Raw genomic sequence first — 27,706 nt, forward strand, 5'->3', positions numbered from 1 at the left:
ACCCTTTTTAAAGCAGACAAGACAGGGTCTCGATAAATTGCCCAGGCAGGATTCAAATTTGCCTCAGCCTGTCTAGCAGCTGAGATTACTGGCACACACCAATACACGTTTAAGATTTCTTTTATTTATTTGTTTGTTTGTTTGTTTATTTTGTGGTGTTGGGGATTGAACCCAGGGCCTTATGCATGCGAGGAAGGCACTCTACCAACTGAGTTATATCCCCATATCCCCATATTTTTTTTAATATTTAAATAGTCAAAACAGAACCATGTGATAAACTCATATTTGCTATTTAAAAATAACATCATAAAACCTATCTATGCTAATTTTCAGGTCAACATAATTCTAAATGGAGAAAAATTGAAAGTGTTCTCTCTAAAAACTAGAACAAGACAGGGATGCCCTCTTTCACCACTTCTGTTTAACATAGTTCTTGAAACACTGGCCAGGGCTGGGGATGTGGCTCAAGCAGTATCGCGCTCGCCTGACATGCGTGCGGCCCGGGTTCGATCCTCAGCACTACATACAAGCAAAGATGTTGTGTCCGCCAAAAACTAAAATAAATAAATATTTATTTATTTATTTTTTTTAAAAAGAAACATTGGGGCTGGGGATGTGGCTCAAGTGGTAGCGCGCTCGCCTGGTATGCGTGCGGCCTGGGTTCTATCCTCAGCACCACATACAAAGATGTTGTGTCTGCCGAAAAACTAAAAAAACTAAACTAAACTAAACTAAAATAATAATAATAAAAAAAATTAAAAAAAAAAGAAACATTGGCCAAAGCAATTAGACAAAAGACATTAAATTGATACAGATAGAAAAAGAAGAACTCAAGTTAGCACTACTTGCCAAAGATATGATTCTATATCTAGAAGACCCAAATAATTCCACCAGAAAACTTCTAAAACTAGTAAATAAATTTAGCAAAGTAGCAGGATACAAAATCAACACCCATAAATCAAAGACATTTCTGTATATCAGTGATATATCCTCTGAAAGAGAAATGAGGAAAACTATCCCATTTACAATAGCCTCAAATCCAATAAAATACTTGGGAATCAACCTAACAAAAGAGGTGAAAGACCTCTACAATAAAAACTACAGAACACTAAAGAAAGAAATTAAAGAAGACTTCAGAAGATGGGAAGATCTCTCTTGTTCTTGGTTAGGCAGAATTAATATTGTCAAAATGACCATACTACCCAAAACACTATACAGATTTAATGCAATTCCAATCAAAATCCCAATGGCATTCATCATAGAAATAGAAAAAGCAGTCATGAAATTCATGTGGAAAAATAAGAGATCAGAATAGCTAAAGCAATCCTTAGCAGGAAGAGTGAAGCAGATAGCATCACTATACCAGACCTTAAACTATACTACAGAGCAATAGTAACAAAAACAGCATGGCATTGGCACAAAAATAGACATGTAGACCAATGGTACAGAATAGACGACACAGAGACTAACCCACATAATTACAGTTATCTTATATTAGACAAAGGTGCCAAAAACATACTTTGGAGAAAAGATAGCCTCTTCAACAAATGGTGCTGGGAAAACTGGAAATCCATATGCAACAAAATAAAATCAAACCCCTATCTCTCACCTTGAACAAAACTCAACTCAAAGTGAGTTGGGAATTAAACCAGAGCTGGGAATTAAACCAGAGACACTGAGCCTATTAGAAGAAAAAGTAGGCCCAAATCTCCATCATGTTGGATTAGGTCCCAACTTCCTTAATAAGACTCCTACAGCACAAGAATTAAAACAAAGAATCAATAAAATAGGATGGATTCAAACTAAAAAGCTTCTTCTTGGCAAAAGAAGCAATCAGTGAGGTGAATAGAGAACCTGCATTTTGGGAGCAAATTTTTACCACTCACACATCAGATAGAGCACTAATCTCTAGGGTGTATAAAGAACTCAAAAAGCTAAACACTAAAAATCCAAATAGCCCAATCAATAAATGGGCCAAGGAAATAAACAGACACCTCTCAGAAGATGAGATATAATCAATCAACAAATACATGAAAAAATGTTCAACATCTCTAGCAATTAGAGAAATGCAAATCAAAACTACATTAAGATTTCATCTCACTCCAGTCAGAATGGCGGCTATTAAGAATACAAACAACTATAAGTATTGGCAGAGATGTGGGGGGAAAAGTCACACTCATACATTGCTAGTGGGACTGCAAATTGGTGCAGCCAATATGGAAAGCCATTTGGAGATTCTTTGGAAAACTGGGAATGGAACCACCTTTTGACCCAGCTATCACACTCCTCAGTCTATATCCAAAGGAGTCAAAAACAACATACTACAAGGACACAGCCACATCAATGTTTATAGCAGCACAATTCACAATAGCTAAACTGTGCAACCAACCTAGATGTCCTTCAGTAGATGAATGGATAAAGAAAATGTGGCATATATACATAATGGAAAATTATTCAGCAATAAAAGAGAATAAAATCATGGCATTTGCAGGTAAATGGGTGGAGCTGGAGAATATAATGCTAAGTGAAGTTAGACAATCCCCCCCCCAAAAAAAAAAACAAATGCTGAATGTTTTCTCTGATATAAGGAGGCTGATTCATAGTGGGGTTTGGAGCAGGAGCATGGGAGGATTAGATGAACTCTAGATAGGGCAAAGGGATGGGAGTAGAAGGGAGGGGACGTGGGGGTAAAAACCATGGTGGAATGAGATGGATATCATTACCCTAAGTACATGTATGAATACACGATTGGTGTGAATATATGTACAACCAGAGATATGAAAAATTGCATTCTATATGCGTAATATGAATTATAATGCATTCTGCTGTCATATATAACAAACTGGAATAATAAATAATAAATAAAAAAGGGACTGGGGTTGTGGCTCAGTGGTAGAGTGCTCACCTAGCACGTGCAAGGCCCTGGGTTCAGTTCTCATACCACATAAAAATAAATAAAATAAAGGTATTATGTCCAACTACAACTAAAAAATTAAAAAATAATAATAACTCCTGTGTGATCTCCTGCTTTAGGGAAGGCTCCCAGTGCTACCTAGTTGGCTTCCACACTTCAACGACAGAAACATGATTTCCAGATGGCTCCTGTAGCCTTAAGGAGCCCAGCTGCCTTCTGTGACTGGGCCCTGCCCACTCCCTCTCCTGCATGAATGATTTTCCATCTTTCAGAGACCTGTCCTCTGGTCGTCCTTTCCCTTCATACCCACATCATTTTAGGGTACATCAGGCTTCCTGAAGCTGACTCTTCACCACCAGCTTCTCAGTCTCTTCCAGCACCTGTTTCACTTCAGCCAGGAGCACAGGATGGGAAAGTCTCCTCTGCTACTCTCTCTGACCACAACCATATTCGGCTCTAGCACCCTTTCTCCTTTTCACCTGTTGGTGTCACCTCCCTTCTGTTGTGATTTTCTTTAAATTTTTTTTTTGTTGTAGACAGACATAATACCTTTATTTTATTTATTTATATTTATGTGGTGCTGAGGATCGAACCCAGGGCCTTGCACGTGCTAGGCGAGTGCTCTACTACTGAGCCACACCCAGCCCTCTGTTGTGATTTCTCTCTCTCTCCCTTCCTCCCTTCCTTCCTTCCTTCCTTTCTTCCTTCCTTCCTTCTTTCTTTCTTTCCTATCAAGGATTTCACCTAGGGGTGTTTAACCATGGATCCTGCCACATTTATTTTTTAATTTTATAAAAAATATTTTTTAGCTGTTGATGGATTTTTAAAATATTTATTCTTTAGTTGTACACAATACCTTTATTTACATTATTTTTATGTGGTGCTGAGGATCAAACCCAGGGCCTCGCACGTGCTAGGTGAGTGCTGAGCCACAACCCCAGCCCTGTTGATGGACTTTTATTTTATTCATTTATTTACATGCAATTCTGAGACTCGAACTCAGTGCCTCATACATATGAGGCAAGCGCTCTACCACTGAGCCATAATCCTAGCCTTGCTATTTTTAAATTTTGAGACAGGGTCCAACTAAGTTGCTGAGGCAGGCTTTGAGCTTGCAGTCATCCTGCCTCAGCCTCCTGAGTCACTGAAACTGCAAGTGTGCACCATCTTGCCTGACTTCTGTTGTGATTTTGAATGTACTGTAGAGACCAACTGCCTGGGCCTAAATCACAGATAATCTACAGATAAGCTTTGCCATGGGGAAGTTATTGGAACTCTCTGATCCTCACTTTGTCATATTAAAACTGGGATAATGAGGCTGGGGATGTGGCTCAGGTAGAGCGCTTGCCTATCATGTGAGACCCTGGATATAATAGCACAGCCCCCAAAAAAATTAAAAAATAAAAAAAAGGATGGGGAGAAAGATAACAATAACATCTATCTAAAAAAGATTGTAGCCAGGATTAACTGAGTGTGTGTGTGTGTGTGTATCTCAGAACATATAACATTGTTCAGTGTTATATATTATTACTGTTCAAGTTGGAGGCTATGGATAATCTTATCTAACCTCTCACCAGGCACCTCAATTCTCTTATTAGCAAAGCCTGTTCGTAGGTTGAACCAGGCATTTTCACTTGCTAAGAGAGGCAACAGCAACTACCAAAATTCCACTTCCCTGAAAACTGGTATCTTGGAGATCCCTGGCCTTCAGCCTCCACTGGGCTCCAGGCTCCTTGAAAACCCTGATCAGTCCTTAGCTTGGCCCCTCGACTCAGTCTGCAGCATCCATCTTTTTGTCACATTCTCTCTCCACGCAGTGTGAAATCAAAGGCTCAAAGAGAACAGTGAAATTAAGGGTTCCTCTGTGGCAAATTGATAAACGTGGCTAGTATGATTTGTAACTCCTCCTATTGACTTGTGATGACCCTTTCTGGCCCACACTCCAGTCCTTAAATAGCTCTGCATGTTCCTGTTTCCATTTCCTGAGTCCTCTAGCACTCGTCGCCCTACATCAGCAAAAGGCCAGTGGATACACCCTCTTCTCCGAATGTTTTGTTGCCTTCCTGTGGCAGCAGTCTTAACTCTCCTTTGAGGACAGCATTCTCCCTGAAGCACTTCTTAGCAGGTGGAGCTTTCTCTCTCATACTTTGTGCCAACAGTCCAGGGGAAGTGGTAGGTGCCTTTATGCACTTCAATGCTGCTTTCATACCTAACTCTTCCCTAAAATCCCTCAACTTTGTCTTGTTTCCATGGCCTGTATCACCCAGTATGCCTCCTTCCACTCATCTACCAATCCCTGGGCTACTTCCTCTCATTTCTTGAAAGTTTGACTCCTGCCTCGTTCCCCCCCCCCCCGGCCCCATTATAATTCTATCCCAACTTTTAGAGATTTCAATATGCACAGAGATGAATTTCCCCAACATGTTGGCCTCTCAGTTTCATGCTCTCCCTGCCTCTCTTCTCCAGTGACCTCTCATGGTCATACTCTGATCCTGTCACTATTCATAACTGCAACCCTTCTGCATGGGCCTGCTAGGGCTACTGTAACAACATACCACAAGCTGGTGGTCTACACAACAGAAATTTATTGCCTCAACGTCTGGAGACTGGAAGCTTGAGATCCAGGAGTTCTCAGCGTTGGTTCTTTCTGAGGGCAGCAAGGGAGAATCTGTTTAGGCCTCTCACCCATCTTCTGGTGGTTGCTGGCAACGTTGCTGCTCCTGGACTTTTAGATGCATCACCCCAATCTCTGCTTCATCTTCCCATGGTGACCTCTCTGTATGTCATGCCTGATTTTTCCCTTTACATAAGGATGCCAGTCAAATTGGACTAGGGCCCAGTCAAATAACCTCATTTTAACTTGATTATGTTTATAGATTCTACTTCCAGATAAGGTCCCCTTCTCAGATTCTGTGTGTTAGGACTTCATTATCTATTGGAGAAGAGAATACAATTAAACCACAACATCCCCCAAACTCTCGATTTCATGCATCACACACTCTTGGCAAATTGTCAGTCATGACTAATCCAATTCACTGCCTATTCTGTGCCTAGCAAGGCTAGAGAAGAGAACAAACTTTTTTTTTTAATATTTATTTTTTAGCTTTAGGTAGACTCAATATCTTTATTTTATGTGGTGCTGAGGATCGAACCCAGTGCCTCACGCATGCCAGGCAAGCATGCTACTACTTAAGCCATATCCCCAGTCCCCACATTTACATTTGTAAGATTCACTTTAAATTCCTGATGACCCAAGGGGATCCTTTGTGCTACTTGGTAATCCTACCACTTTTCCAATCCAGTCACTTTTTTTTTAAGGTATTGGGATTGAACCCTGGGCCTCATAAATGCTAGACAAGTGCTCAAATGCTCTACTCCTGAGCTATACGTCCCCAGGCCTCAGTCACTCTTTTGAGTTAGGTGGCTACTCATATTTTCTCCTTTCTTCTTAGACTTCCAACATCTCCTTTCCCCCATTCTTCCTCTTAGCTGACAGTCTTAATTATTTCCTTGAGACAGTGGAGCACAGAAGATACTTCTACAAGAAGACACCATCACCTACACCCACAGTTCCTATATCCATGCATCTTGCTTAAGGCCATTTGTGCATGGGAGTCCAATTCCCTTTTCTTTCTTCTACATCACCCAATAATCTCTATTTGATCATTCACATACATATAAGAATATACTTTCATGGGGTCCACTGGTGTGCACCTGTAATCCAGCTACTTGGGAGGCTGAGAAAGGAGTATTGCTTGAGCCCAGGAGTTTGAGGTATGCCTGGACAAAGTACTGAGCCCCTGCCTCAAAAACAAAAGACAGGGGCTAGGTGTGGAGTTCAGTGGGATATACACAGCACACAGGAGGCCCTTGTTTCAATCCTCAGTTCCCTTGCAAAGCTTAATTTCTTCTATGTTTAAGAAACCTTGTCAACTGGGCCTGATGGCACACGCCTATAATCCCAGTGACTGAGATTACAGGTATGTGCCACCATGCCTGACCTTTAATTCCTGATTTTGATAGTCTTGGGGATATACAGGAAAATGCCCTTGTTTGGAGGAAACAAATACTGATGTACTTCAAGTGATGGAGCATCAGGTTGATAACTTCCTCTCAAATGGTTTAAGAGAAAAAAAAATTCTTTGTACTGCCCTTAAGACATTTGTGTATGAGATAGTTTCAAAAATAAGACTTAAAAATATTAAAACCTGCCAGGCCTAGTTGTTGAGAGCCACAGCCGAAGGGGCCCCAGCAAACTTCCAGCTGCCGGCTGATGATTGGCTCACAGCGGCCCCAGCAACATCTAGCTGATTGGCTCCTCTGCGGTGATGCTCATTGGGCTGTTTCCCTGCCCTTTCAGACCACGGAGCTGCTCATTGGGGGACTTTTTTGGCTCCGCCCACGTGACCCAGCCAATCGGCCTCAAGAGCAGGAGGATTGTGGGAGGTGGAGAGAAGCTTGTGTGGGAGAGAGAGGCTTGTGGAAAGCCGGTGGTGGCAGTTGAGGCTCTGAGGGTTTTTCCTGAGAGGCTGTTTTGTTTGGTGTGTGTGGTTCTAAAAATAAAGTTAGTTTCTTTTGACAAGTGGCTCCTGATTGTGCCCAGCCAGACTGCGGCACCTAGTGTTGCATGCCTATAATCCCAGTGACTGAGACAGGAGAATTGCAAGTTTGAGACCAGCCTCAGCAATATAGTGAGGCCATAAGAACTTAGTGAGACCCTGTCTCAAAATAAAAAGGGCTGGGGATGTGGCTCAGTAGTAAATCCTGGGTTCAATCCCAACAACAACAACAACAGTAGTAATGTAGTTTCTCTTTTAAAAAAAAAATTAACCCCACCAGGCACTGTGATATATATCTGTAATCCCAGTTATTTGGGAGGCTGAGGCAAGAGAATGGCAAGTTTGAGGCCAGCCTTAGCAATATCAAGCCCTGTTTCAAAATAAAATAAAAAGAGCTGAAGATGTAGCTTAGTGGGAGAGTGCTACCCTACCATGGGTAAGACTCTGGGTTCAATTCCCAGCATTGCAGAAGAAAAAAGAAAGAAAAATTAAAGCCTCATTTCTTTCTTTTTCTGATAGTGGGAATTGAGCCCATGGGTTCTTTCCCACTGAGCTACATCCCCGGCACTTTTTATTTTGTATTTTGACTCAGTGTCGATGTTGTCCAGGCTGGCCTGGAACTTGCAATCCTCCTACCTCAGGCTCCTGAGTAGCTAAGATTATAGGCATGTGCCACCATGCCTGATTGAAACTTCACTTTTGAATGTCTTCTCTCCCACTTATTTTTTCTACCTCACAAAAGAGTTGGCTGTACTCCAATTCTTTCCTTTTTTTTTCTTGTTGTTTTTGTTGTGGTGGGGGGTACCAGGGTCTCACTGAGTTCCTTAGCACCTCACTTTGTATTTTTTGTACTGAGGATTGAACCCAGGAGTGCTCAACCACTGAGCCATATGCCCAGCCCTATTTTGTATTTTATTTAGAGACAGGGTCTCACTGAGTTGCTTAGTGCCTTGCTAAATTGTTGAGACTGGCGATCCTCCTGCCTCAGCCTCCAGAGCTGCTGGGATTACAGGCAAGTGCCACGGGGCCGGGCTCCCATTTTCTTCTGACAAACAGCTTTCATTTCTACTACTGTTCTTGTTAAGGTCCCCAGTGACCTCCATGCTAAATTTAAAACACAATTTTAATCCCCATTTCATCAGATATGTCAGCAGAATTTGACAGTTGAGTATTTCTTCTTGAAACCTTTGCTTCACGTATATCTAGAACCCCACATTCTCCCGGTACACCTTTTCTGTCCCTTTTGCTGTTTTCTCATTTCTTCTGACCTCTAAGAATAGAGGATCCCAGAGTTCAGGACTCAGATCTTTCCTCTTCTCACTCCTTGTGTGATCTCATCCAGTCCTTTGGTTTTAAATAGCATCCATATGTGATGACTTACTAATTAATATCTTCCCAGTTCAGATTTCTTTTCTAAACTCTGGACTTCTATTACCATCAGTTTATTCCAAACTTTCCTTTGGATGTTGTCCAATAGACTACTCAAATTTAACGTGTCCAACACTTCACTCCTGATCTTTCTCTCCCCTAGACTGTTCTATCCAGTCTTCCCCATATCAGTTAATGGCAATGTCACCCTTCTAGTTGCTCTGAAGGCCTTGGAGTTATCCTTAGCTCTTCTTTCCCTCACATCAATTACATTAGGAAACCTTGTTGTCTCTATGCTTCCACCTGGTCCAGGTCACCACTGCCTCTCATGGGGACCACTGAGGAGGCCTCTTAAGTAGTATGCTTCCATACTGCCCTCTACAGTCTATCTTCATCACTCTGTGTTCCCTATTGTACTGAGTAAAAGCCATAGTCCCTACCTTGTGCTGCAAGACCCTACATGATATCTTACTCCTACCAACTTGGCTAAGAATAAAAAGTTTGATAATGCTCAATGGAGTAGAAGATGTGGGAAGGTAATTCAACTTAAATATTGTTGATGGGAATACAATTTATTGATTTCTATAAAAATAAATTAAGCATACCCTAGGATCCAGGAATTCTATTTATAGGAGTTTATCTTATGCAAATACATAAGTGGTCAAAAGTGCACTTGATTTCACTGCACCAAGTTACAGCAAAACAAATAAATACAGTGTGCCATGCAATGGAATGAAGTACCACGCGTGATAATGGAGATTCATGGAATTTGAAATGATCTCCAAGATATTAAACACTAAAGGGAAGCATCAGATCAGTAACTACAGAATAATGTCCTTGTTAAGTAAACACGAATATGTTGTGTGTTTATGCATTTTCAAAACATCTGAAAGGATTACCAACAAACTCAGGTTGGTTTGGGAAGTGAAGACTAGGGATTGAGAGGAGTATGAGAGAGAGTCTGTTTTGTTTTTGTTCAATTTTTTTAAAAAAATATTTTATTTTTTAGTTATAGGTGGACACAATACCTTTATTTTGTTTATTTATTTTTATGTGGTGCTGAGGATTGATCCCAGGGCCTCATATGCTAGGCGAGCACTCTACCGCTAAGCCACAACCTCAGCCCCTTGATTTTATTTTTTTTAAATTGAACCTAGGAGTGCTCTACCACTTGTGTACATTTCCAGTCCTTTTTATTTTTTATTTTGAGACAGGATCTCCTTAAGGTGCCCAGGCTGGCCTTGAATTTGTGATCCTCTTGTCTCAAGTCTTCTGAGTCCACCATGGCTACTGGGCATAGGAGGACTACAGGCGTGCACCACCATGCCTGGTACAAACATAGACTTTTAAAATTTGTATATCTAATAATTTTTTAAAGTTTTAAGAAAAGTTCTTCCCCAGGACTGGGGCTTAGTGGGAATGTGCTCACCACGCACATGTGAGGCATTGGGTTCGATCCTCAGCACCACATAAAAATAAATAAAATAAAGGAATTCTGTCCATCTACAACTAAAAATTAAAAAAAAAAAAAGTTCTTCCCCATCCCAAGATCATAGAAATGCTCACCTTCACCTGTATTTACTTCAAGTTCATGTGGCTTTAAAAAAATGATTTACATGCTTGAATGAAGTCAGGATGACAGATCAGGAGTACACATCTTGAATTTGCTGTGGAGTATGATTGTTTCTTTTTTTAAAACCTTTTTTTTTAAATAAAGAAAATAAAACATACTATTTGTAGAAAATCTAGAAAAAGGTGAAAAGAAAATAAAACAATTGGCAACCTTAGTTAACAGTTTTTGAGTCATTTCCTTCAAAAGGCAGAGTGCTCAGTGGAGTGAAACCTCCTGCTTCATTTTGTGCTGATGCCTTGATGCCACTCGTGGGGTGGGCAGGTATCTGGCAGTTTGGGCGTCATTTGGGAAGCCCAACAGAAAAGGTCTGACACATGGTTAAAGCAAACATTCACCTATTGGGATGTGTGTGCGTGTGTGTGTTTTGTGGTACTGGGGATTGAACACAACATTCTACCACTGAGCTATATATCCCCAGCCCTTTTTAGTTTTTAGACAGGGTCTTGCTGAGTTGCTTATGCTGGCCTTGAACCTGTAGTCCTCTTGCTTCAGCTTCCTGAGCCACTGGGATAACAGACATGTGCCCCTATGCCCAGTAGCCAAACCTTTTCTTGAAGTGCAAGGAGAAATTGGGTTCCCTAACGCGTCTTTTTTTTTTGGTACTGGGGATTGAACCCAGGATCACTTAACCACTGAGCCACATCCCCAGATCTTTTTATTTTTCTGAGACAGGGTTTTGCCAAGTTGCTGAGGCTGACTTTGAACTTCTGACCTCCTGCCTCAGCCTCCCAAGTGGCTGGGATTACAGGTATGTGCCACCATGCCCAGCCCTAGAGTGTCTTTAAACTCACTTGTAAGTGCTCCTCCACAGAATTATTTCAGATAGAACACTGGGTTTGTGTGGAGGACATACAGTCATGTGGGCTGAGGGATGACTCCACTAGGACCAGCATCCCTCTGTGACATGTGGAAGGGGTAGGGAGCAGTTAGGCAGAACAGCTGGTAAGCAGCTGGTAGGAGACAGCTGGTAGGTGCCTAACAGGCACCAGGTGAGTGTACTTTGCCCTAATGCCTGACAAAGGACATTACCCCAATCAGTTCACAAGGTGACAAGGTGACATCTTGTGTTTGCAAACACTAGAGAACAGAGCCCAGCAGCAGACCTGATCAGACTCTGGCTAAGAATGTGGATGAATCCTTTGCTCTCAGCTTGGAAAAGGTAAAGTCAACAATCAAGCCCACCATACCAACTTCTTCCCAGAAGGGAAATGGGAGAAATAACTTGCAGGCAAACAATTCAATTTTAACTAGGAAATGAGGTAATCCATTAGATTCAATCAGAGAAAAGGGTTTGGAAAAACAAGAAAATAAAAAAAATAGGAGGATGCAGACTTCTTTAAGCTCACTTGGGAAGAGGCAGAGGTTTGCAGCTTAGTTTTACGTGTGTGTGTGTGTGTGTGTGTTTATCTTTGGCCATAATGGGAACAGAACTGAGAGATGCTCTATCACTGAGCTACATCCACAGCTCTTTTTGTTTTTATTTTGAGACAAGGTCTTGCTAAATTGTCCAGGCTGGCCTTGAGCTTGGGATCCTCTTGTCTCAGCCTCTCAAATTGCTGAGATTATAAGTGTACCACCAGCCCAACTTGCAGCTAGATAATACCCACTTAAACTTTAATACACTTAAACCATAAGAATAAAGGAACAGTGGGAGAAGAACCTGGAAGTAGGAGGTAAGGGAATGGGATTCTGACTTGAAGTAAACCAAGACATTGAACCCAGCTCTTTTCTTTTTTTTTTAAATATTTTTTAGTTGTAGATGAACACAATATATTTATTTATTTATTTATTTTTATGTGGTGCTGAGGATTGAACCCAGGGCCTTGCTCATGCAAGGCAAGCACTTTACCATTGAGCCACAACTCCAGCCCTGAACCCAGCTCTTTTCTAAGGGCTGATTTCTTCAATGATGACATTAAGGAAAACAGGAGTGAGAGATGCCAGATGCAGGAGGTGGTAAGAAAAAAAAAAAACAAACAACTGAGGAGGACTGGGTGATGGCACTAGTGGTTCCAGCCTAACCTCCTAATCTACTGTAGATGAAGAAAACCAATGTCCAGAGAAGGGGTAGTTTTCCAAATGAAGCCCATTTCAGTGGCAAAGACTTCTGACTTCCAGTCTAGTTCTCTCAAGCCCTCCTGATAGGAAGGGCTTAAAGGGAGGACATTAAAGTCTGGGCAAAAGAGAGCAAAGCTAAATACTCCAAAAGTCACCACCTCTACCAGGCTCCATCACAGCCCATCAATGGTGTCTGAGCTTCAGTGTCTTTACCTGAGAACAAGGACACCACTTCCTTGCCACGGCTGTGGCTGCGGTGAAAGACAGGTATTCGCCTTACTGAGTGAGTTATCTTGCTGCTCCCACGAAACACACTGGGGCTGGAGAGATGCTGCTAGAGGAGCTAGCATGAAGGGAGGTGCTGTCACTCTCCTCATAATCAGTCTTCTTTGGTTTTGTCAGAATTCAAGACTGGTGTCTAGTGGTACCAGGCTTTTTTTTGTGACTGGGGATTAAGCCTAGGTACACTTTACCACTGAGCAATACCTTCAACTCTTTATATTTTGAGACAGGGTTTTGATAAGCTGAGGCTGGCTCTGAACTTATGATTCAACTGTTTTAGTCTTGAATGGACCCAGTGATACCCCATAAGTCACCTCTGATTCCAGCCTTTGGTACTAAGACAGCAGGACACTATGACCATGTGTCTCCTAAGGGATCCCACCTCCTACACACCAACTATTCAGAGTCCCAACCACAAGTCCAGGTGTTTCAAGCGTACACGCTGTCCTGGTGGCTTTCAGAACTTTCATGGGGAGGAGGCAAGCACAGGCTGCATCAGGGTGCTCTGGATGAGCCATGCTGTACCTTGTAACCTGGCAGGGAGGCCTTCCTCAATAGCTGGCAATGCCAAATGGGCCGTCTGCCCCCTGGCTCAATTTAGGTTCTTACCCAATTTCTGGCCCAACAGGAAGTCCACAGAAAATTCAGAATAGCTCCTGGAAACCAGGACCCTTCTCCTTAGTCTCAGTTCTGGCCTCCCCTTCCTAAACAGAGTTTCAGAATTGGTGGAACTTCTGGTTTGAATCTGAGATAGAAATTGGGCCTTTCGGCCAGGTGCGGTGGTGCATACCTGTAATCCCAGCAGGATGGAGAGTTCAAAGCCAGCCTCAGCAATGGTGAGGCGCTAAGCATAAATACAATATAAATAAAATAAATAAAATACAAAATAGGGCTGGGGATGAGTGCCCCTGAGTTCAATCCTCAGTACCAAAAAAAAAAAAAAAAGAGAGAAATTGGACCTTTCCTAAACCCTCTTTCCCTAAATCTGAGATTAGAAGGTGGCAGTGATTTAAGACCCAGTTGTGCCACAGTTTCATGGTAACAGGAAACTATAGTTAACTCTATCTACACTCCAACCTGAGGCTCCAAATTGGTCCACTTTGAGTGCACGTCCATGACATTCTCCCTACCTGCCTTCCCAAGGGGCTGCCTAGCCCTGTGCCCCACCCAACCCTGGCCCAGGGGAATCTCCTAAAGCCCACACATATTCAGTTCCAGGCTTAAGAAAGCCCCATTTCCCCAATCTCCTAGGGTGATTCCACCTTTCCACCCAAGTCCTCCCACATGACAAAGTGAGTCAGGGTGGGAAGGGGCCTCCATGTTTTATTAGGGATACGGCAGAAGCAGAGGCTGGAAGCAGAGCAGCCATGTTTTTAACAACAGATAAATTAACCGTAGTGCAGGTTGAGGGGTAGGGATTGGGCCAGGCGCCTTAATAAAAAAAAAAAAAAAAAAGACAAACAAACAGACCCCAAAGACATGGGGCAAGGGAGGGCAGCACCATCCAGACAGCAGGGAGAACCAGGGCAGAGAGAGAAGGCAATGTGTCCCCTTATCCCCAAGCTCCAAAAGCAGGGGCCTCCAGAATGGCCCCATGGAGGCTTTGGGACAGGGGAGCAGCCAAGTTGGGCAGAGATGGCACAGCTGGTGGGCAGAAAGCCCAGCACCACAAGATGGCTCAGCCTGAAGCGGGAGCTGAGACAGTGGCTTTGAACCCCCAGTCCCTTAGAGGAAAAGCCTTATTCTGGGTGAGTGAAGGAACCAAGGGTGGGGTCTCTCCCTGAGCTGAGCGGGGCCATCTCCTCCACAGCAGCGGTGGGCAGTGGGGTGTGCCAGGGACTTCTGTCAACTTCTTCTCCACCTGTATCCTTGGTCCCTTCAGGCAGGGCCCACTGGCTCTGAGGCATGGGGCATGAAGAGAGTGGGTCCAGTCCGTGGTCCCCAGATCCAGAGGGGGCTGTGGTGGGCGCAGTCCCTCAGCCCTGACTCCCACAGGAGGAGAGTGAATCATAGAGCGAATCGCTGAGGGACTCGGAGGTCTCTAGCCCTGGAGCACTCCCACTGGCCACTCTGCCTTCCTCACCCATGTCCGAAGTGCTGGGAGTACGACTGCCCCCAAATGCTGGGCCCTGGGGTGTAGAGGCTGGGCGGCTGGGCTCCAGGTTCCGCTTCCGGTCCACAGGCAGGGCCTGGAAAGGAGGTACTGCTTGTAGGACATTCCTTCCCACTTGTCAGCCTAGCTTGTGAAGCATGGACTGAGGGACATTCTGCCCACCTGGTGGGAGGTGCTACTCTGGGTCCACCCCTGAGAGGGAAGTAAGCTGAAGATACAACTATACACAGACCTACCAAGGCTCCAGGGAGTGATGAAAATCCTTCCCCCAAGAAGGGTGGGTGAGCTGCCAGAGGGGCATGGAAGGGGTTCTCCCTCCACCCTCCTCCTGGGCAGTGCTGGACCTCCTGGGATATGCAGGACACATGCTGTACTACTGTGGCCTCATACCATTCCCTCCTGCCACTTAGTCCTCTTCTCATTCCCCTTCTTCAACTCTCACCATGGGGGTCCTGGGCAGCCCCTCCAATTGTCGGGGTGGGCACAGGAAAGGATCAGAGGAACTGCCAGCTGCCCTGGTATTGGGGAAGGTCCAGTTCTTGGCCAGCTGCACAGGAGGAGGAGGGCCTGGGTCTTCACAGGGATCTGTGCAGGAATAAGGGGAAGGTGGATGGAGCTGTCCAGTTTCTGGGGATGTCCCATTCACCCTCCAGGACACTCACCATCAGGACAGGTCTGATGGCCCCGATGGCCTGGAGTAGCAGTAAGCAGTGCAGGAAAGGCTGGCATGCTGGGGTGCCGCCCACTCACTAGCAGTTCCTCTATGCCCGGCACCTCCCGCTCTAACGTGTGAGCACGACGGGGGACTTTGGTAAGGGCTGGGGGCCGAGCTGGGGGCACTCCTGGTGTAGGTTCCAGCCGTGGTGGTTTGGTCTTGGGAAGATTCTTGCTAGGGGTCCCATTGTTGCCATGGTCTGGGGGTGGGAAGGTCCCAATGCCACTGTCCAAGGTTCGCGTCAAGGAGCCACAGGCTGGGGAAGAGAGAGCAAGCACGTAGAGGATGTTAGATGGAAGCTCTGCCCCCTGCCTCTCCTCTAGCTTCCCACCCGAGTCCAGGCTCCACTCCAACACTCAGGGCCTCCTGACCCAACATGCCCATCCCACAGAACCTGCCTGTCCACCCCCAAGGGTCCTGGGCTCAGAGAGGTATCCTTGATGGTAAAGGGGAGTTTCCCTTCTGTGCAGCCCCAGAGCCCACTCAGTATTGGTCCCCACGATGGCACTTGGGGCCTGCATCTGCCATGGTTGCAGGAAAAAGTATCCTCAGCCCGGGTCCCACCTACCTGTGAAGTGCGAGGTGGGCACTGGCTCGGCCAGGCTGTCTTCTGAGGGCATCTCTTCCCGATTCCCTGGCTCATTGCTCAGCTGTGCGGATACAGGAGACCTGGGTGTCCATTCCCATCCCTCCTCCAAACCCCACTGTGCCTCTGGGAGTAGGAATGTGAGTATGGGAGCAGGGGAGTAGGAATGTGAGTATGGGAGCAGGGGAGTAGGAGCATTAGGGCCCTGAAGGATGGCTGTGGTTGCAGGAGCTCTGGAACCCACTCCCCTCTCCTTAGTTCCCCTTACAGACCACAAATGCATCCAGTAGCTCCCAGGCCCAAGAGAAGGGAAACCCTCCAGAGCCAGGCCAGCTCCAGCCCCAAGAACTTACCTTTCCAGAAGGTTTTCCACAGCCCTGAAGTGGGCCCACCAGACCATTTCGGGGCCCACAGGCTGGCCAGGGACTCTTGGGGTCAGAGGACACTGGCTGGAAATCACCATACTCAGGCTTAGGCTCCCGCCAACTCTTGGGTGGCAGCTCCTTGCCATCCACCCTGGGTAACAAAAGAGGTAGGTGAGAGAGGTGAATACTCAGAAGACCATACCAGCCTCTACGGTTTGCTGAGTGTCCCCCAAGGATTAATACCTCATTGTGAGGGATTAAGAGAGTAGAAACTTAAATCTATGGTTTTTAGAGGCAGAACCTTTGCAGGTGTGAGATTAGGTATGGTCATTAGGGTGGAGCCTATATGGCTAACACTGGTGGACTTATATAAGAGACCAAGACATGTGCACTCTCTTGCCACCTCAGGACTCTGCCAGCACAAAGGCTATCATCAGATTCAGCTCCTAGGCCTTACATCTCCTAAACTATGAGCCAAAATAAACCTCTTCTTTATAAAGTAGCCTGCTTTGGATATTTCATTATAGTAATGGAAAAATGGACTAATATACCAGTCTTGCACCCTCTAGGTGCTGGGTCTGGTAAGATACTTGCTGGCACCTATCCAGGGAAAAGGGACATATTGCTCCCGCCAACCTCTCCTGACACTGGCAAAAGGCAGGGACCCTGGGGGAAACCCCAGGGAATAGTAGAGGCAAAGCTACCCAGCAATGTACTCTGTTATATTGGCAGGTCAGGTCACATCCTGGTTCCATGCACAACACCCTGCCTGCTCCCCCTGAACTTCTTGAGCACACTTGCCACCCAAACCTCATACTAATAAGACCCAATGCCTTCAGAATTTGTTTTATCAGCCCAGAAAGTGCAATCCCGGAGTGGGTTTCTTTTCTAAACAATGAACCCCCCCTAGTGTCAGGTGTCAAAATGTAAGACAAGAAGGGGACCTTCCTTGTTGCTGGAGGAACACTTTCATTAGCCTTGGTTAGGCTCTAGTATTCATTTAACTCCCATATGTAGGCACCTTAGGCCAGCTCATCTGACATGAGACAATCCAGAAAAATATGAGTTAATTCTTTTCAAATGAAAACTGGTCTCAGCAAGTCTTGGTGATAGCCAGCCCAGCAGGGAGGGGAGGATGGCTGACTTCTGATTTGAGTCCTAGATCTTTCCTCCAGGCCAGGTCACTAACCCCAAAACATTCTGATAGCATCCTATCCCTTCTGACCTCTGGGAAGCCCTAACTGCCAGAAGGGCAGTATCAGGTCCAGAATCAGGTGTGTCTGCTGAGCATCTGCTAAACGATCCCAGGTCCTCACCTGTTGAGTAGTTGTTGCATGAAGGTGTCGGCACCTTGGTACATACCGGCCAGCTGGCCTTGCACCTGCCCTAGACCAGGGCTGGGTGCTGCGGTTGGACCCCCAGGCCGTGGGCGGGCCCTGCTGCTCAGGTAGGCCTTCTCTTCTTCCAGAGCCCGGCGCAGATCTTCTGCCTTAGCCATCAGCTTGGAGATGTTGAGGCTCTCCGCCTCCAGCTTTCGGGCTTCCACCTTGACCTCCTTCCGGAGTGGGGAGCCCCCACTAGCGCCCTCCTTGCTTTTGGTGGCCTCTGTTCTGCGGTTCAGTGCTGGCAGCTTGCTCTTCTTAAGGCCGAACCAGCTGGCAATGCTGCTGGTGTTGCGGTGCTTGGCCTCAGAGCCTGGTGCTCGTTCCTGCCCCTGGAGCCGCAGCACATTCTCCTCGATGCCCTTCATCACCTTCTCCTCAATGGCTGAGTGTGGGGCTGGCCCCTCAGGTCCCTGGTTTGGGTCAGTGGGGCCAGGCACAGGGGATGTGGGCTGGCCTGTGGTGCTACCACACTCTGCCCAAGGAGGTCCCTTCCCCTTTTCAGGCTTGGGTGGCTCCTTGGTGACTGGGGGGACCCCAGGTCGGGGCACCACCTTTGTGGGTGACTTGGAGGGTAGTTTTGTAGGGCTGCTGTGAGGGCTCTTGTTGGGCTTGCCCAGGCTGGGGGCTGAGGTTGGCACTTTCGCAGGGGTGCGAGGCACCTGGGGACACAGGGCCCCTGCCAGCCGGCTCTTGGCCAGCTCCACTTTGGTGAGGCAGCTCCTTGGTGAGACAGGCTCCAAGTCAATCCGGGCCCCCATGGAATGGGATGAGTAGACTCGGGCCCCAGGATCCCCAAGTCCAAGTCCAGGTTCCTGCTGCTTCAGGCTGCTAGTGCCTAAGGCCACTGCCCCCCGCAGGACTCCCTTTGCTTCTGGCTGCTCAAGGGGTCTAGTGGTGGTAGGCACCATATCTCCAGTACTTTCCCCTGACCTCCCTGGTCCTCGGGTTTTCTCGGTGCCAGATCTGGCAGGCAGCCCATTTTTCTCTGTGCCCAGGGGCCCCTCAGGGCCTGTTTTCAGTTTTCCCAGGGCTGCAAGTCTGTCCCGCAAAGGCGTGTAGCTGGTATCCCCAGGTCGCCGCCCTGACCCCTGGCTGGGCTTCTTGGATGAGCTGCTTGGGGTCCTGCGGCTGGGATGGGGAGACTCCGAGCCTGCCTTGTCCAAACTCTTCTCCTGGGGGCTCCCATAGGGGCAGGATTCTGGGAGGCAAGGGCTGGGGGGTACTCCAGGGCTTCTGAGGACCTCAGGAGCCTGTGGTACCTCCAGAGTCAGTTGTGGGTAGGTGGGCACCTGCAGTGGGGATGGAGGTGGTTCTGGGGAAGGCCCTCTAAAGGTGCCCCGGGAAAGGTCCAGGATGTTTTCATAGCAAGGAGATACCACTGGCCCTGGGGACAGTGTGGTAGACAAGGCTGATTGGGGGGGTCTGAGCTGTGCAGAGTCTGGGATTGTGGAGCAAGGTGAAGGACTGGCGGGCAGGCCCTGTGCCCCCTCTGGGGACAGTTCTCCTCCACCCAGACCCCTGCGGGCCAGCAGTGGGGAGGGGCTACCATCTGAGCCACTATTGCGACAGGGGATTCGGGAGTTCCGGGGTAGCTGGGGGCTGAGCTGGGGGCCTCCTGGGCTGGGAGTCTTCTCCGAAGCTGAAGGCAGCTTGAGAAATTTGAGACCTCTGGCTGGAGAGGGCAGAAGGGGTCCTTGGGCTTCTCCAGGAAAAGGGGGCCCAATTTGGAGCTTGCTTTTCACCTGAGATGAGGAGTGGGGTTGGCCAGGCTGCGAGCCCAGTGGGGCATCCCCTGCACCCATGAACATACTGAGGAAGGGGAGGGGCCCTTGGCCCTCTGAGGTAGCACCAAAGCCCAGCTTGTGGGCCTCTGGGGTACCCCCACCCCAAGCTGACTTAGGGAGGCCTTTGGACTTGGATAGCTGCTGGGGCCCCTGGTCTGCGGATGATGGCTGCCCAGGACCTGGGTGGTCCCCATTGAGTGGGCCTGTAGCCCCAGCCAGGAATGCCTGTAAATAAGTCTCCGTATCCTCAAGGAGCTGGCCCAGGTTCAACTGCTTGTGGGCTAAGGCACCCAGCAAGGTGTCAGGACTAGGTGCCTCATTGGGGTCACCTGCCTCATCAGAAGAGGAGGAGGAGCTACTGCCTGGAGCACAGTGTGAGCCAGAGCTAGTGCCCTGGGCCTGTGGTGGGGCCCTGCTAGGGCTCCAAGGCTGCCTGGTACCCTCTTCCTCCCCTGGTTCCCCAAAGAGGCGCTCCCAGTGCAGCAGGCTTCCTAGGTTACCAGGTCCAAGTAGCAGGTAGGGGGCCCAGGGCAAAGGTTCAGGTTGTGGTGGGCCACACAGCTCTCCATTGAGGGGCTCTGGAGAGCCTGGACCCTGGCTTGGAGGCCGCCAGGGTGTGGCAGGTGAGCACAGAAGCAAGGGGTCAGTCTCTTCCAAAGCTCGAAGCACCTCCAAAATCTGGGCTTTCTTCCGAAGGAATGGGGATAGGGCATCTAGTGCTGGTGGTGGGGTGGCCGGGGGACCAGGGCCTCCTGGTCGCAGTTGCTGCTCCCAACACACCTGAGAAGGAAGTGAGGAGACCTATATAGTGGGCATTCTGGTCCAGGCCCAGGCCCTGAGTTGGGCATAAAAATATGCCAGAGACAGGGCTGGCCTGGTTGTATGTCTGTGACCCCAAAAGGAATTCACAGCTCTTGGGGTATGATGGCTCAGTTTCCTCAAGTGGTGCTCAGGTCTGGTTACTCCAACTTGTACCTAGCACACTTTGGGCAGGGTAGTCACCCTGCATCCCCTTCTTACTTATCCCAGCCTCCTATCCCTATTCCTATTTGGATTACCAGGGATAACCAGCTATAACTCTGACATCTATGCTTGCCTCAGGAGGGAGGCCTGTCCATTTTTCAGGTTCCAGAAAGAACGGAGACTCAAGAAGGGGATATGATATGGCCAAGACATAAGTCAACGTAGGCCAACCCAGGCCTTCTCTTTCCAACTAACATGCTGGCCTTATCCCTGACAGGAGAAGTGGACTGGGGATGACTCCATGAAAAACCTTCTCTGCTGCTATCCTGCTCCTTCTTGAGTCTGGAACAGTGGTTAACTATATCCTCTCTGGAGTCAGACTTTGTAGGTTCAAGTCCCAGTTCTACCTAGCAATATGAACTTCAACAAGCTATTTGACCTATAAACTTCATGGTGTCATCTGTAAAATGAGATGGTAATTATGTTTAAACTAATAAAATAAGATAAAAGAGCCCTAAGGTGACCTGCACAGTGCCTGGCATGGAATGAGTTCCATAAGTGTTAACTATGACTCTCACTGCATTACTAATGCATTTTCTCACAGGCCATGGGTGGGGGTAGGGATCTGTTTTTCTTGGTTACATGGCTGACAACTGAGGGCTCCCACTTCCAGCCTGGACAAGAGTCTGTGCATGAGAAACAGTCCCCCTGTGTTTTGTTAGGAACCAGCAGTGGAGTACTGACTGACTAGCCCCTCTCCAGGGAAGCCGAGACCACTATGCCCACCTCTCCTACCTCTCTTTGCCCAGCACAGCGACCCAAAGGCAAAGAGGTGGCTGTTCCTTCAGCGGCACTCAGGGAGGGGGTGGCTGGTGGCTCTGATGGTGGCTGAAGTGGAGTGAGTGGGATCTGTAGAGGGAAAAGGAGAGTTAGCACAATGTTGTCTGCCCCTCATGAAGCCAGGCCTTCCCTTCCAAGTGTGCCCCTTATGGTCATCTCCAGGCCTAGTTTCTGCTGCTGCCACTACCTGCTGGTGAAGAGGAGCCTCAGGAGACCATGGCAGAGGGAGGTGGGACTTTGGGGAGAAAGACAAGTACCACAGGCCTGGAGGGCAGCTGTGGCTCTAACCCAGGGTGCCGATCTCCAGCACTGCTCTGCTTTTCTGGGGTGTTTCTTCCCTATTAAAAAGGGAGTTACCATGAAGGTCTCTTTCTGTTCTATCTACCTGTTATTCCAGCAAAGCTGAGGCTGATAATCTTAGAAAAAAGATGGCAGGGAGCCATTATTTCTGCCTCCTCAACCTGGTCTCATCTATTCTGAGGATTGCAAAAGTAGGATTTAATCAAGGGCCACTTTTCTCAGTCCTTGAGAATGTTATTTCCTCTTCCCAGTCATCTCAACTGATTATGAGTCAACTTTAACCCTTCTCTCACCCCAATTCCCCACAGTCTTCAAACCTGGTCTCTGCAGCATCTTTCAGCCTTGCCTCTGGCCATATGCCAGCAGTAACTTCAGTCTGAATCTTCCCACTTCTAGCCTGGATGCTGCTGGGCATTTCAATCAGTCTCCTTGACCTGATTTGGTGGCCTTTCCACCTCCCATGCACAGGCAGCCTAAAGCATCTTCTTTATCTTTTTTTCTAAAGCACTTTTGTGCTCAGTGTGCCTGCCACTGCCTGAGGAAACAAGTCGGAACTCCCGTGGGGCTCCCGGCCTGGCCTGTAGGTTCCCTGGACATGTCTTCCCCTGATACTTGTCTGCAGCTTTTACCACTCACTGTCCTTTCACCTATCTTTTGTTCCTGCCAAGCGGAGTAGCTTGCCACTCCCTAGGCTTCCCTGCCTGCAGATCCTTACTTAGGCTCTTCTTCCCACAGGAAATCCCTTCTCCTCAACCACTGTGTCACTCTTTGAGGCTCTCCCATCAATCCAGGCCAGGTCCAAAGTTAATTCCCAATAGGAACTTTCCCTAGTCCTTCTCTGAGGGCCTGTCTCCCTCCTGGGTGGGCCCTTGGACAGAAGCACTGTCACATTCAGTTTTGTAGCATGGCTGTCTATAGACCTCAGGGAGTCATGAGCACCCTGCACAGGTCACAGCCCCTAAGGCCATGTGATTCAGTTCAATTCCATATGTGTTGGCAAAGGCACTGCTCACAAATAGGAGCTTAATTAGCATTTGCTCAAAGGAGCATTCATCCCAACAAACATAACTTGGAAATCACATTAATGATAAACAGCTACATTTATTGATTACATGCTGGGTCAAGCATTATATATTATCTCATTTAATCATCACAATATGCAATACAGGTATTTTCATCCCCATTTTTGAAGAGAAAAAAACCTAGTTTTCCAATTTAGATAATCTGTCCAAGGTCACACTTAGCTAAGAAGTGGCTAAGTTAGGGATCTAACCCAAGCTTATGAGGTCAAGGTTTGCTCTCTTTTCATTATGTCATGCTAGCTCTGGGGAAGATAAATCTATTGGTCAAAGTTCTAAAAGGTCCTAGAATTCATTTAGATAAAAAATAAATGATTTAAGGATGCTTAGTCCTGTCATCAGCAGTCACTCAGAAGGGGTAAGCTTGGCTGGTGTGGTTGGGCCTAATGGGATTTCAGAGTGGGCCCTTCAAAGCAGGGACAACTGTAGGGCAGGGAGAACTACAGTCTCCACTGCTGATTCAGACCCAGTTCTGCAATGTCTGGGTGAGATGGAGGCTCCAGAAACATCATGTTAACGAGAGGCTTCCTCTGCAGGGGTGAGGCCTCCCAGTGAGTGGAAGGACTCCCTGCTCAAGAGCTCCCTGATTTATAACACATAGACACAAATTCAGTCAGACACATAAGCTCCCACCCACGAGGAAAGTGCTTCTCTTCTTGTCAAAATGGGGGAAGAGGTTGGCTGCCCTCAGAAACAACCTAGTGTTCCCCTTGGCCACCGGGAGCTGCTCCCAATCTCCCCACCCCTGCATCTTAACCACATCCTTGGGAGTTCCTGACAGAGTAACCTCAAGGGACATCTTGGCCCAGAATTCATTCCCAGGAGTCTCCTGCTGCTCTGAGGAAGGCAAGAGTCAGGGCTAATAGCAAAGACCACTAACTGTGAACATGTGCATACAACAGTGACAGATGTATGCCACTATGTGTGCCCATAGTTATCAAGGGTGAAGCACCTTCCTGACTGCTCCATGATACCATAAGCCCTGGGCTGCCTTATGTGTGGCTCCACCCCTGCCCCTGGCCAGGAAGCACACATCAGTGGCCAAAGGAGCCTCTTGGGAGCTTGAAATAATTTCACTTGCAGTCTCCACCCATCTCCTCATCTCCTTACACAGAGGCAGGAGCAAGTATGAACCTTCTCTGTCAGCAAGAAGGGATGCTGCTCAGCTGGGTGGGAGCAAGTGGGATGTAAGGGCCAGCCAAGCTTGCAGGGACTCAAGCAGTTTTCATTCCATCTAAAGTGTAAAACCATCAGGCTGGGCAGGCCTTCCTGTGATGGCCACAGACCCCAGCATGAAGGGGGATGGATGATGGCCTGCTTTTCTGTGTGTATGTGAACAAAAATAGCACTGATGACTTGGGGCAGCAGGAAGCAGACTAGGAGAGGGCGGGAGAAGTGCATGTGCCCACCTGGGGGAGGGAGCCTGTTGTGAGCTGGAGTTTCTGCTGAAACAGGGCACTCAGCATCTGGTTCTGTCGTTCCAGGTCAAACACTCTCTTCTTTAGCTTGATGCACTCCTCTCGCAGGTCCTGCACCCGCCCAGGAGGCAGAAGAAGCGAAGGGAAGGATGGTGGGGACAGGAAGAACAGAATGAGCACAGCAGATCCTGCCTAGGAGCCCAAGGCACTCGCTGGGCATGTTCTTCTCCTGCAACCTCCTGCAAGGGATCTGAACCTGCCTGTGTGCAAATGTAGACTCTTTTGGGGATGGTAAGTAGTTTCTAAGGTTTGCTACCCTGGAGGGAGGTAAATCCTATTCTCTTTGCCATTTTTCCTATCCCTGGAGCCAACTCTGCTTCTTAGAAACCACACATCAAAGAAGGGTGTATTTCAGATGAAAGACAACCTTGGAGTCAGAGTGGCCCTTATGTCAAGAAGTGATCCACTTATGCTCATGAGTAAATATTTAGATCCTACTTATGCTCACAACATCAATATTACTTTGAGAACCATCACAAACTGGAGAAACCAGTTGGGACCAGGGTAAGGGGAGGATGCAAATCCAAACTAAAGTTACCATAGCTTAGAGACCTGGCTTTACTCAGTCACACCTCTGCCTCCAGGAAGAAAAGTGTGGACCTAACCAAAGCAGGCAGAGGGGGACAAATGGAGGAGGGGGATAGGTCAACTCCTCCAGTTCCTAGTGAATGCTTTAGCTAAGCTGGCTCAGGGGTCCTGGGGAAGGGCTTTACCATGTGCACTCAGGGCCTTTCCCCAGAGCAGCTGGGCTTAAGGGTGGGAGTGTTTCCTGTGGCCACTCACCTTCTGGTTCAGTAGTGCCTGCACCACGTGGTTAGCAACCTGAGGACAGAAAGCCCCAAGACTGAGCAGACAAGCCATGCCTCCCCACCCCCGACCCCAGGACAGTCCTACCACAGATCCCACAGACCTCATCCAGGCAGCGCTCATACGTTTCCCGCTGGTTCTCATTGGCCTGGGCCAGCGCAGAGTTCTCTGCCTGCAGGAGTGAGGGAAAAAGAGGGTAAGAAGGAAGCTCAGGGGACTGTTCTTCCGCCAGGGCAAATTCCTTTTGAAGAAGAGGAGAAAAGGAATCCAATAGCTACAGTTCAGGTGGGGAGGCCTGCAGAGGTGGACCATGGGTAGTAACTTTAGTTTGGAGGACAGAGGTGAGACAGCTGGTTTTCTGTAAAATCCAACTTTAGGCAGTGAAGCTGGGGGGCTGAGGAGACATTGTGACCAGGGGGACCTGAGTGGGTAATGCCAAAGTAACTTTTAAAAAATATATATTTTTTAAGTTATACATGGGCACAATATCTTTATTTTGTTTATTTAGTTTTATGTGGTGCTGAGGATCGAACCCACGGTCTCATACGTGAGATGTGAGTGCTCTACCACTGAGCCACAACCCTAACCCGCCAAAAGTAAAACTTTTATTTCCCTGGGAGGTAGACCCTGGAGGCTGGAGGGAAGAGGACAGGGACTTAATGTGGCAAGGGATTTGGTTTGAAGATCCACACCTGTACTCCAACTCCTGGGTCCTGGGTCATCAAATCCCTTCCTCCCATGCCTGCGGTGACTATTTGTTGCCCTACAGCCAGTAGAGGTATGAAAGCAGGGGAGAAGAGAGCATCTGGGGTTAGGACAGCCCATCCTTGTGCTGCCACTTGGGCTGGAGAGCTTTAAGAGCCAGGAAAGGGCTTCTTGGAGGAGCTCTGTTGAATAAATGATCAGTCTCCTCCAGACTGTCTACAGGGGCAGAGAGGAAGCCTCCCTGCACCCAGACCCCACACTGAGCTCAGCGGGAGAGGCAGCCCTGCCTCCCTGCCCCCTCAGGGTTCTGGCTTGCACTCCCATTCCACACACCTCCAGCTCCCGCAGCCGGTGCAGCAGCTCCTGGCAGGTGCCTGGCTCCATGATGCCATCACCACTCTCTCCTGGCCTCAGGTTTCCAGGATCCCCGGCTGGCTGGTCCATGGCCTCTGATGTCAGGCTCTGGGAACAACTGAGAGAAACCCCAGCAGGCTACTCCAGGGCACAAGGAGTGAGGGAGGATGACAAAGATGAAACTCTTCCCTAGTCTCAGAGTTTAGATAGGTATGATCTATATGCTACAGACATTGTTACAAACTCACGGTCACCCAGGGAGATTCTACTTACTCTTCCTGTCTCGAGAATAGACCATTGTTTTAAAAATGCCTGTACTGTCTGATCCTAGCATAGGTCAGACAGACACTGAGCAAGGGACTAAAAATCTTGAATTCTCTGCTGGTATTAGCCTCGAACTGGCAAGTCAATCTGTGCCTCTGTGTTCCCTATTTACAAAATAACACCCCAAATCACCTAATCTCAGTCAGTACTGACAAACAAAAATATTAGGTCTGTAAGGGTGATTAGAAAAAGTTAAAACAAAACAAAACAAAAAACCCAGTCTTAGCTGTGGGTACAACGCATGCCTGTAATCCCAACTACTCAAGAGGTTGAGGCAAAAGGATCACAAGTTCCAGGCTAGCCTCAGCAACTTAGTGAAAACCTGTCTCAAAAAAAGACTTAAGCCACATGACTATTATTATTCATAATAGTAGTAGTAGTAATACTAACACTAATACTTCTAAAATAATATACATTAATATAATAGGTACGGGTAAGACAACTGGGATTTTGTCCAGGGAATCAGAGGTACCTTGCTTGAGGCAGGTCTCAAGTTATTGGGGCCATGGGCCAAAACCCTGGCTTTGTAGCCAAAAGGCTCTAGCTGGCTCTGCCCAGTATAAGCTGGGTGAACTAAAAACTTGCTTGTTTTGGTCATTCACTTGGTCAACCAACTGATCTTCAGTTTCCTAATCCTGAGAAATGGGCAGGGCTTCCTGACAGGGCTATTAAGAAGTCAAATGAGAGCACTACGGTCTAATACCCTGAGATGCAACCTTCAAAAGGGTCAATATGACTGACTCAGGCTCCTGTGAACAGAGTTGTGGGAGAGGCTTGGTGTGGAGACCCAGCCCTGGCTCATTTCACTTGCCAGATGACCCTGGAGCAACGCCCCTCTCCCTGGGCCTCATCTCCTCCTGGATATAGTGGGAGGTGTCCTGCTTGCCTCCAACACTCCCTCTTCCAGCTTCAGCTGCCCTAGGCACCCAGCACCCTGAGAGGTATAGAGGGCACTGCCAATGAAGCCCCAGCAGACCAGCTTCTCTACACATGCTGGCCACTCTGCTGGGGACCTGACACCACTCCCTCCCTCCCACTTGGCTAGACCTTCCTGTTCATTCCTCAGGGCTCTCACTTTAAATCTGGATTGGGTG

At 47.6% G+C, this 27,706-nt stretch overlaps 1 protein-coding gene across 4 annotated transcripts in view; it reads right to left on the minus strand.

The window, feature by feature from the left end:
• Positions 1-14,117: 14,117 nt before the first annotated feature.
• Nckap5l (NCK associated protein 5 like) overlaps positions 14,118-27,706 on the minus strand; it is a 35,946-nt gene continuing 22,357 nt past the window's right edge. For 3 of the 4 annotated variants that reach the window (XM_046435612.2, XM_046435614.2, XM_046435613.2), the window contains 11 exons: positions 26,268-26,406; positions 25,333-25,401; positions 25,206-25,244; positions 24,354-24,473; positions 21,521-21,634; positions 17,910-20,542; positions 16,582-16,744; positions 16,211-16,292; positions 15,590-15,898; positions 15,370-15,512; positions 14,118-15,003 (listed from right to left, as the gene is read on the minus strand). In XM_046435612.2, the coding sequence (XP_046291568.1) occupies positions 14,791-15,003; positions 15,370-15,512; positions 15,590-15,898; positions 16,211-16,292; positions 16,582-16,744; positions 17,910-20,542; positions 21,521-21,634; positions 24,354-24,473; positions 25,206-25,244; positions 25,333-25,401; positions 26,268-26,378 (3,996 nt within the window). In that variant the 5' untranslated portion in view covers positions 26,379-26,406 and the 3' untranslated portion in view covers positions 14,118-14,790. Of the gene's footprint in view, positions 15,004-15,369; positions 15,513-15,589; positions 15,899-16,210; positions 16,293-16,581; positions 16,745-17,909; positions 20,543-21,520; positions 21,635-24,353; positions 24,474-25,205; positions 25,245-25,332; positions 25,402-26,267; positions 26,427-27,706 lie in introns of all 4 variants that reach the window. The other variant, XM_046435618.2, reaches the window with a different exon arrangement.

This window comes from Marmota monax, unplaced genomic scaffold (genome assembly GCF_021218885.2).
Source record: "Marmota monax isolate L192 unplaced genomic scaffold, Marmota_monax_Labrador192_F-V1.1 WCK01_AAM20220418_F8-fsc00012, whole genome shotgun sequence".
Taxonomy (NCBI): Eukaryota; Metazoa; Chordata; class Mammalia; order Rodentia; family Sciuridae; genus Marmota; species Marmota monax.